The 9,960-nt window shown below is 63.1% G+C and overlaps 2 protein-coding genes across 5 annotated transcripts in view; one reads left to right on the top strand and one right to left on the bottom strand.

Moving 5' to 3' along the window:
• C8G (complement C8 gamma chain) overlaps positions 1–9,960 on the top strand; it is a 618,926-nt gene that overhangs the window by 359,557 nt on the left and 249,409 nt on the right. The gene's annotated exons all lie outside the window — the stretch shown is intronic.
• EXD3 (exonuclease 3'-5' domain containing 3) overlaps positions 1–9,960 on the bottom strand; it is a 96,834-nt gene that overhangs the window by 13,018 nt on the left and 73,856 nt on the right. The window contains exons 18-19 of one of the 4 annotated variants that reach the window (XM_017505468.2): positions 7,091–7,144; positions 6,728–6,859 (exon numbers count right to left, since the gene is read on the bottom strand). In XM_017505468.2, the coding sequence (XP_017360957.1) occupies positions 6,728–6,859; positions 7,091–7,144 (186 nt within the window). Of the gene's footprint in view, positions 1–5,940; positions 6,860–7,090; positions 7,145–9,960 lie in introns of those variants that run through there. The other 3 variants (XM_037730282.1, XM_017505466.2, XM_037730283.1) reach the window with 3 other exon arrangements.

Below are 9,960 nucleotides of genomic sequence, written 5' to 3'. Positions count from 1 at the left end.
CCCCCGGCCCCCCCAGCCGCGGCAGGGCGCGGGGCGCGGCGCGCTGGCTTTCCCAGACGGGGGAGGGGCGGCGGCCGTGAGAACCCGCCGGGCCGGGCCGCGTGGGAAAGTGGGAGGAGGGGCGGGGAGGGCGGGGCGCGCCTGGGAACGGCCCCCGCCCCCGCGGCCGGCCTTTGAAACGGCCACTCAGGGCGCCCGGCGGAGATTCAAAAGCAAACGGCCGCCCGCCCGCGGCCTTCCCGCGCCCGCCTGGGGGCCCCGCCCGCCCGTCCGGGGTCGCAGGGGTCGGGGGACCGAGACCCCGCCTTCCCAGGGGCCGCGGGGTCGCCGGGGGACTCGGCCCCCCACCCACAGAGGGGGGTGAGCCCGCGCGCCCCGCGCGTCCCCGTCCCAGCCAATGGGGCCGGCCCGGCGGCAGGTGGCAGGCCCCGAACCCGCCCCACACGCCCCAGGAGACGGACCGAGTACGCCCCCCGGGAGCGGCTGGGGGACTTCCTGGAGGAGGCGACATCCAAGCTGGGGCCTGGCCGGCCAGGGGGAGGGGGAGGGGGAGGCCGCTCTGGGCTGCAGGGGTCCGGGGACAGGAGCGGGGCAGGCGGACAGGGCAGCGTTTCTCCTCACCACTGCCGGGGGCTGGGCAGAGTCACTGGGGGCCGAGTCTAAGAAGAGGCCGTGCGGGAGCCGCGTGGGCTGCTGCAGCCCGGGAGCCACGCCCCGCACAGGGGCCTGCTCGGAGGGAAGGGGAGTGGCCCGTCCGGCCCACCCTGCTCGGTCCCTCCAGGGGCCCATGGGGGAGGGGCATGTGTGGGCTCTTGAGTTGGGGAGCTGGGCAGGGCAGGGACCCCTTCTTCTCTCCCCACCTGAGCAAACCCATGTCATGTGGTGCAGGGCGTGGGCGCGGCTCTCCCGCTCAGGTGAGCCAGGTGACCCAGGTCATTCTCTGAGCGTGGCTGGCATGGAGGAGGGTGGAAGTGGAGGGTCAGGAGACCCCAGTGCCTCTCCGGGAGGGTGGGTGAAACAGCGGCCGGACACAGACCCTACTTTGTCACCCCAAGGAGCTCCCCAGAACTCCCCTCCTTGAACCTGGCCATGGCCGGTCCCTCTGCCTGCACCCCTGAGCCCCCGAGGCCAGCCTGCCCACCCCATCCATCCAGGCTGAGCGGAGAGTGGGGCCCCGGGGACACCTGAGGAGGGCTGCATGGCCCTCAGACTGCCTGGGTTCCCCAAAGTCAGCCATGGGGTACCCCAGCCCCCTCCCCCCAGCTCCAGGGAAATGCCTGTGCCCAACCCTGGAGGCCTGACTGGCACTTGGGGCCACCATCCCCGCTGACCCCTCAAGCTGCGGAGGGTAAGTCCTCCTAGGCCGGGTCTCAGCGGCCAGTGCTCCTGCATTCCCCCGAGGTTTCTTTGGGTCTTCCCGTCCCGCCACGGCGGCGTGGAGCAGGGGAAGGCAGGCCCTGGTTCCCCACACTCCAGCACGGTCCCCAGACAGTTTCGGGTACTGATGGGCCTCTGCTTGCTGCCCACGTGGCGAGCTCAGCCCTGCCCAGGCTCACGCACGTCCCACTGCCCACTGACCTTGGAAGCAGCTGCCCTGGCCCAGACATGCAGCCATGCTTGCTCAGAAGCCTCCCAGCCCCATTGTCCAGGCCCCAGGTCCGGCTGTCCTGGCTACCCGATGTCCACCCACACCCCATGTGTCTGTACATTCCCAGGGAGGCTGCTCCTCCGGAGGCCCCGGTGCAGGGAAGCCCTCCAGTCACCCAGGCTACCTGCAGGGGCTCGGCTTAGGGGGATGCTGGCGTGGGCAGGAGACGGGGGGGCTCCACATGGCCTCACCGCTCACCCAGGACGATGGGGGATGCTTGTGACATCATGGAAGGGCTGGGGCATGTGGGGCAGGCCAGGTGCCGTGGTTTCCCGATGGACAGGCATCTCGTGGCAGCTGTAAAGGGTGTGGGGCGGCTGCCACCAGGGCCCAGGAAGGCCAGGATCCTTCCTCAAGTGACCAGGTGGGATCTGGGTCACCAGGAGCCTGCAGCCCCCAGGCCAGTGGGTCCAGGTCCTCCATCCCCAGGGGCCATCTGGTGGGAACCTAGGCTGGGCTCTGGCTGAGAGTCAAGGCTGGAGGGTCCCCAGCCCGGAAGGCTGTGGGAAGGTGGTGTGGGTGGCCTTCTGGAGGGACCAGCTGGGCCCCTGGCTGACCACCCTCCTGTCAGCCCTGGGGGCTGCACTAAGCTTCCTGAGGTGCCATCCCCTCCTCTGTGTCCCTAGCCTGGGGGTCATGCTGGACCCCCGGCCGCTGAAGCAGGAGCCAGGCCCTGGGGCCACCTGAGGAGGGGCTGCATGGCCCTCTGGGCTGATCAGTTCCATGCCCTGGCTGGAGGGCCCATCTTCCTCCTGACAGCCTGGGAGCCGTGGAAGGAGGTCCTGCACCCGGTGTGCCTGTGTGACATGGGGGTACTGGTGTGGGAATGGAGTCTGGGCTGAGGGGGACAGAGGCTGGGGGGTGGGGTCTGTGGCTGCTGCACCGCCTCCTGACTCCCTTTGCCCATCAGCTAAGAACAGAAAATGTGAGGGCCTCCAAGCCTGCGGCAGGAGCGGGCCGCCTGGGCCTCCTGGCTGGGTCTTGGGTCTGGGCTCTGAAGTCCCTGTCCACGGCTGGTGGCAGCTGCCCTGGAGCCCACTCCGTCCCCTCCTTAAGAACCCTCTCTTGGCCCTTGGCCCCCTCTCCGCTGGTCTGGTGTCCACCACCCTCTGCAGGGTCCCTGCCCATCCCTGCAGGGCTTCCGAGGTGCCCATGAGCTGGGCCCCGGCTGCCCCCCCATCCCCTCCACGACGGCCGGCTCTGCCTGGGAGCCCTTGGAGGCAGGGTCACTGCGGCCTCCTGGGATGCCCACTTCCGAGGGCCTGACGCCACTGGTTCAGGCCATGTCTCTGTGGGACGGCAGCCCGTCCCCCAACCACGCCGGGGGGTGGGGATTGAGGACAGTAAAAATAGACGTTATGCCATGTCAGGGGTTCATGGTAAGGGTTTTTTTTTAAGCTCAAGTTTCTTTGATAAAATATTTTCCCATGGTGGACGGCACTAGGAATGTTCCCCACCCCCACCCTGCCCCAGAGGACACAGCCCTGCCCTCTACTTGAGACTCACAGCCCCATTGGGCTGGTGGTCCATCCATCCTTGAGGGGTGCCACTCCCTGCCTGGCTCAGGGACACACGTGGGCAGATGCTACCAGAAAGCCGGTGCCAGGAATGCCAGCACCCGGGACTCCCACCGCTCGGGGTCCCTGCTGAGTGGTGGAGCTGGCAGTGGCCACAGACCCCTGGCCAGGTCCCTGGCCTGTCTCTGGGCTCAGCCGCGCCACCCGGAGAGCACCCCAGCCTCGCACTGGGGACACTGCACGTCCAGTGGGCTTTCCCTCCGGGAACGGCACCAAAATAGCCAGAGGAAGGAGAAGAAAATGGAAAGTCAGGCAGGCAGCAGGCGCTCTCCAGGGAGCTGGCCGGCTCTGGCCCAAGCTGGGGGAACAGCGGAGGCTGTGAGCCTCAGGTCCTGTGACCAAGCCCAGAGCCAGGCCCCGGGGGCAGCTCTGGGGCAGAGGGCTCATCTCTGCTGCTGGGTCAGCCTGAGCTTGATGCTATCTGCTGGCCAGTGACGGTCAGCAGCCCCCTGGTGTCCACACAGTGCACAGTGGCCTCGGGCAGGGCCGGGGTCTGCAGCCATGTGGAGCTGGGCCCAGCTTCGTCGCTCTGTCTGTGCCCACCTTGCTGGCCCTGAGGACGGGGCCTCCCTTGGCCCCTAGGGTAGGGATGGGGCAGCCAGCGTGTGGGGTGGCTGGTCAGTGGTGTTCCCAGCTGCCTACTCGGGCCAAGCTCCCAGGGTTCGGCTGCAGGGCTGCTGGAGCGGGTGGTGGGAATGTGGCCTGAGCCTGCCCAGTCCTAGGAAGAACTTTCCAGAGCACATGCCCAGCATGGGCGAGTGGCCTGGGGCCCTGGCCCTCCAGGCCCCAAGCACCTCTCGGGACTCCAGAGCCGAGGAGGCAGGCGCACACGTGGGGCCCGGGGCTGCGGGCACTGGGCCACCAGCTGGCTGATGTGCTTGTGCAAAGCAAGCTCCATTCTCCCCAAGCCGATGCCCTGGAAGGCTGGGTACCACGTAGATGTCTCGGCTTCTCAGAGACGAGACCCTTTTCCTGCCCTCCTGGAACCATCTTGCTGGCCCTACGGGGCCCTTGTGCACGTGAGGGCCCTCTCCCCACAGCGCTGTCACCTGCCCAAGGACACCCTGTTAGGGCCTACCAGGGTCCCAGCCCTGACAAGGGCCTCCCTTCCAGCTGGGCTCCCACCTGACGTCGCATGTGGCCCACACACGGGGCTGTGCGTGGACTGGCACCACTCCTGTGCCAGGGGGCTCAGGTTCTGGCCGCCAGTGTGTGCTCTGCTCCCAGACCAGGCAGCCACAGCCCCTGTGGGACGCATGGGTCTCTCCTCGCTGCGCCCCGCCCAGCATCTGTGGGCTGTGCACACTGACTGAGAGAGACCCACGTGTCTGCAGGGCCCTGGGCTGGGCAGTCTGTGGGGCCAAGGCAACCCGTCTGCCCCTTCCCCATGTCGCCCCACATGGAGGGGCTGGCACGGGTGGCAGGTGGCTGAGGGCTGCAGCCAGGGCCCAGGTGCCCTCCGGGCTGGACCCCCGCTGGCTGTTGTGTCTCTGGGACCCAGCTGCTCCCTCCTTCACTGCCTTGGTCCTGGGCGGCAGGTGCTGCCCCTCTGGGCTGTGCATTTGCTGGCCCCCAAGGCGGGTGTGGCTCTGGCCCTGGCCCCTCCCAGGCCTGCTCTCTCACAGAACCTGCAGGCCCCCTGGGCCTGGTGCTCCTGTTTGCCATGGCAGGGGCAGCCTGGGGGCTGCAGGGTGTGGTTGCCAGAGTGGCATCAGCAACCGGGGCTGCCAGCGAAGAGGCAGGGCGGACATGGGGCCGGGTGGCCCCCACCTGCTCAGCACCCCCCAATCCCCTTCCCGTCCTCAGCCAGGCCAACGTCCGCTCTTCCGCCTCACACCCTGTGCACCCTTCTCCACGCAGGGCTTGGCGGCCCCTCTGTGCCTGGCCTGGGTCCTCAGGGGCGCTCCCCAGCACCCGGCTGCCCGGGGCTCCAGCAGGGGTTTCCTCCCAGCTATCCAACTTCCTGTTTTCTCAAGAAAATGCAGCCGTCGGATTCTGAAAAGCTCATTAACATGCCTCCCCAGGCGTCCCGGACATCCTGGGGTCTTTACAGCGCTTGCCGGCAGAGCACAGACAAAGAGAGGCAGCGGACACGGTTCCTGCCGCCCGGAGCCCAAGGCTGAGGGAGAGGCCCCTGCGGCGCACTTCCTTGCTGCCTGAGGCAGAGGCCGCTGTCCCCGCAGGGCAGTGGGGCCAGAGGGTCAGCTGCACCCCCAGCGCAGGGGCCTATGTGCTCAGGTGCACGGCTGGCTGCAGGTCAGGAGCCACGGCTTCCCCTCTTTCCTTCCTGCATCAAACCCAGCGGGCCCAGCCTGAGGACTCAGGGGCAGGAGGGCGGCAGCAGGAGGCCCAGGGCTGCTTCTGTCTGCTCAGCCAGGTGGGCACCACTGAGGACCATGCTGTGGAGCTGAGCTCAGGGCCTCTCCCTACCCAGCCCAGGTGCCAGCAGGGACCCTGGCAGTGGCCTCCATGAGGGGGTCTCCCTCCATAAGGGGGTCTCAAAACTTCCCCAGAAAACGGGGCTTGGGAGGCTAGGTAGAGGGGCTCACGCCTGTAATCCCAGCACTTTGGGAGGATGAGGCAGGTGGATCACCTGAGGTCAGGAGTTCGAGACCATCCTGACCAACACGGTGAAGTCCCATATCTACTAAAAATATAAGAATTAGCTGGGCGCGGTGGACACGTCTGTAATCCCAGCTACTCAGGAAGCTGAGGTGGGAGAATCACCTGAACCTGGGAGGCAGAGGCTGCAGTGAGCTGAGATTGAACCATTGCACTCCCGCCTGCGCAGTTGAATGAGACTCCGTCCCCCCACAAAACAAAACCGGGCTTAAAGGAGCAGCCACAACCTGCTGCTCTAGCGGAATATTGATGTAGCCCTAACTCCGGAACGTTCTGGGAGCTTCCGAGAGCCAGGACAGCCCCACAGTCCCCCTTCTCCCATGTTGCCCACGGAGACCCTGATGCTGAGGGCAGTCTCACCCTGTCCTGGCGTGGAGGGGCAAAGGCAGCATCAGCGCCCCCCGGCCATGCCCAGGTGCCCAGTGGGCTCAAACCAGATGGTTGGACAGTGCGGCTCCGGGGTCCCGGGCAGCTGACTCAGCCCAGCCCCGCACTGGGGACAGGACAGGAGGGAGAGAAGTGAGTGGGGCTCTGGGGCCACCTTCCGCCTCCCCATGGACGTCCACTGAGGTCTGGCAGCTCCCACTCTGGGACTCTCTTGCCCAGACCTTGCTAGATGACACCAAGAGATGCAGGCCATTCTGTGTGTTGCCTTTGGAAGGCAGGACCCACCCAGCCCGCAGGGAAGTCCACGGTTTCCCTCGATGCCTGCCAGAAGCCCCGTGGGGGCTGGCGGGAGTTTCTCAAATCCAAACCAGCGCCTGCTTGGGGCTGTGCCGTCCCCTGGCCCTGCCGGCTGCACGAGGGACACTCTGCCGGCCCCAGACCCCGACCCCTGATCCGGTGCCAGCCTGAGGCGGGATAGGTACTCGGGACCCACCTGGCAGCGGCTAAAGATGTCTTCATGGGTGACATGCACATTGAAATGCCTGAGGACAGCCTTGGCCTGCTGCTGGGCCTTCAGGGAGCCGTCGACCAGGAGGCAGCGCCCAGCCCCAACCTGGGCCCGGAGCTGCAAAGGCACGGCTAGGCTGCTGAGGGGCAGCACGGAGCCTGGCACCTGCCCAGGCCCAGCCCGCCTCCACCAGCACGGGGCAGGGGCCCTCTCTCAGCCCATCAGGGGTACGGCAGAGGCGCCGGGGTCCAGCCCACGGCAAGCTAACCCTGAGGTGGGGGTGGCCGAGGGGCTGGGAGCTTGGGAAGATGGGGCTCGGCCCCTCGGGCTGATCCGTGGGGCACTCACCGAGTGGTAGGGCTGCCCTGACGTCAGGATGATCCTCCCCTCCAGCCTGGCGACCTATGCAGGAGGAGAGACCAGGGGTGAGGGCATAGCTCCGTGCTCCTGGGACCGGCCACCTCTGCTCGCCGCCCCCCAGCTCCCCGGATCCTGGCCCTGCCCCAGGCCCCCTGTCCCCCAGGGCGGCCTCTGCCTGGGGTCTGTGTGGTTAGGAGCCCTTGCAGCCCGGGGCCCGGGTAGCACCTCATTGTGAAGATTTAATCTTGGCACCATGCAAACATTTTTCACAATTACAAACAAAATCGAATTTAAAAAGCCATACCTCAAAAGCAGAAGAAAATGAAAAAAATAAAACATACACAGAGGTATTCCAAGAGACTCCAGATATTTGAAAACACAGTAACTTGACCCCATAGCTCTAGGGAGCTAACCACATATCAGGAATGGAAAATATGCTGCAATAACCCCCTCTTGGTGCAGGACTGACCCGCGACCCAAAGCTTTGTGTGAACGGCGGCGTAACACAGATGTTCCATGTGGCTGATTTTTTCAGTATTAGAGTTTTCAGCTGACAAAGGAGGTAAAAATTCAGGATATTAAGCTTACAGGAAAACCCCTGGACGGCTTCGGTATGAATTTCTGATGTACGCTATACATTTTTTAACACGTGTATTTCCGAACTCTGCCCACTGCAAAGGCCTGGAGACAAGGCCTGCCCTGCAGCTGGAAGCACGCCGCACCCACACTGGTTTCTACGGACATTTTACACCGAAAGCAGCCTGAGCTTTTTGGAGAAATGACTGATTCCAGATATAAGGCAGAAATACAGACAATGAGGCTGAAGCATCCAGACCCCACAGAAAGCCACGGTGACAATGAGGCTGGACCACAGAAAGCCACGGTGACAATGAGGCTGGACCACAGAAAGCCACGGTGACAATGAGGCTGGACCGCAGAAAGCCACGGTGACAATGAGGCTGGACCACAGAAAGCCACGGTGACGGTGAAGCTGGAGCGTCCAGATCCCACAGAAAGCCACGGTGACAGTGGGGCTGGAGCGTCCAGACCCCGCAGAAAGCCACAGTGACAATGAGGCTGGACCACAGAAAGCCAGGGTGACAGTGAGGCTGGAGTGTCCAGACCCTGCAGAAAGCCACGGTGATCCAAGAGCCAAGGGTCACATCCAAGGACTCAGGAGCCAGTGGGGCTCCCGTGCCACAGGGAGGCGACATGCTGACCAGCCAGGGAAGTCGGGGAACAGAGGTGGTGGAGGAGGATGTGGACGCCCTTCTATGCGTTCAGAATAGTTCCTTAATATCATTTATCTTTTTGTTTTGAGACAGAGTCTCGCTCTGTCACCCAGGCTGGAGTGCAGTGGCATGATCTCGGCTCACCGCAACCTCTGACTCCCCGGCTCAAGCGATTCTCCAGCCTCAGCCTCCTGAGTAGCTGGGATTACAGGCACCTGCCACCACACCTGGCTAATTTTTGTATTTTTAGTAGAGATGGGGCGTCGTCATGTTGGCCAGGCTGGTCTCAAACTCCCGACATCAGGTGATCTGCCTGCCTCAGCCTTCCAAAGTGTTGGGATTCCAGGCGTGAGCCCCTGTGCCCGGCAGGATAGCTTTGATAAAAATGGAAAAAAAGGAAAGTAAGCACTGGTGAGGACGTGGGGAAACTGGGACCCCCATGCATCGCTGCTGGGAATGTAAACGGTGCGGCCGCTGCGGAAAACTCTGGTAGCCCCTCAAAAAGCGAAACACAGAATGAGTACATGATTCAGCAGTTCACTTTTCGCTCTGCAAGCAAAAGCGCTGAAAGCAGGAATTCAAACAGAGACTCATACATCAGTGTTCACAGCAGCCTCATTCAGAATGGCCAGAAGGGAGAAGCAGCCCGCGTGCCCAACTGCAGATGAGCAGAAAACACCGCGTGGTCCACCCTGCAGTGGACGCCACCCAGCCTCGGAGGGGAAGGCGCTCCAACACGGGCTGCGGTGAGGTAAACCCTTAAGACACGCCGAGTGGAAGAAGTCAGGCACAAACCGATGAGTGCTACATGACTCCACTTCTCCCAGGTACCTAGGACAGGTAAATTCACAGAGGCAGAAAGTAGAACAGCGGCCCCCAGGGCTGGTGGGGGAGAGGGGTACCTATTGGTAGAGTCTTTGGGATGATACAAAGTTCTGGAAATAGGTACTGGTATGGATAAATGACATTGTGAATGTATCTAATGCCACTGAATTGTACACTTAAACATGGTCAAAATGAGGCCAGGTATGGTGGCTCACACCTGTTATACCAGCACTTTGGGAGGTCAACGGAGCCGGATCACGAGGTCAGGAGATCGAGACCAGCCTGGCCAACATGGTGAAACCCTGTGCCTGCTGAAGATACAAAAATAAGCCAGGTGTGGTGGCGCGTGCCTGGTCCCAGCTACTTGGGAGGCTGAGGTGGGAGAATTGCTTGAACCTGGGAGGTGGAGGTTGCAGTGAGCCGAGATCGTGCCACTGCACTCCAGCCTGGGCGACAGAGTGAGACTGCGTCTCAAAATAAAAAAAAGGTTAAAATGGTAAATTTTGTGTTGTGTATGTTTCACCACAAAAAAGGAACAAAAAAGCAACACAGGTAGTTACTTTGTGGTGATAACAAATATACACCTACATGATGAACAGAAACAGTGGAACAAACGCAACTGGCAAATAAAGTAATTACAGGGAGACACATGAAAACACGGGCCATAGAGAAGAAAGACTAGTTACACAGGAGCTACACAGGTTACACTGAAACTACACAGGGGCCACACAGGAACCACACAGGGGGTACACAGGAACCACACAGGAAGCACACAGGGGCCACACAGGAACCACACAGGGG

Source organism: Cebus imitator, unplaced genomic scaffold, assembly GCF_001604975.1.
Source record: "Cebus imitator isolate Cc_AM_T3 unplaced genomic scaffold, Cebus_imitator-1.0 Scaffold339, whole genome shotgun sequence".
Lineage (NCBI taxonomy): Eukaryota > Metazoa > Chordata > Mammalia > Primates > Cebidae > Cebus > Cebus imitator.
Note: the sequence above shows the minus strand (reverse complement) of the source record. Positions and strands in the feature narration are given on the sequence as shown.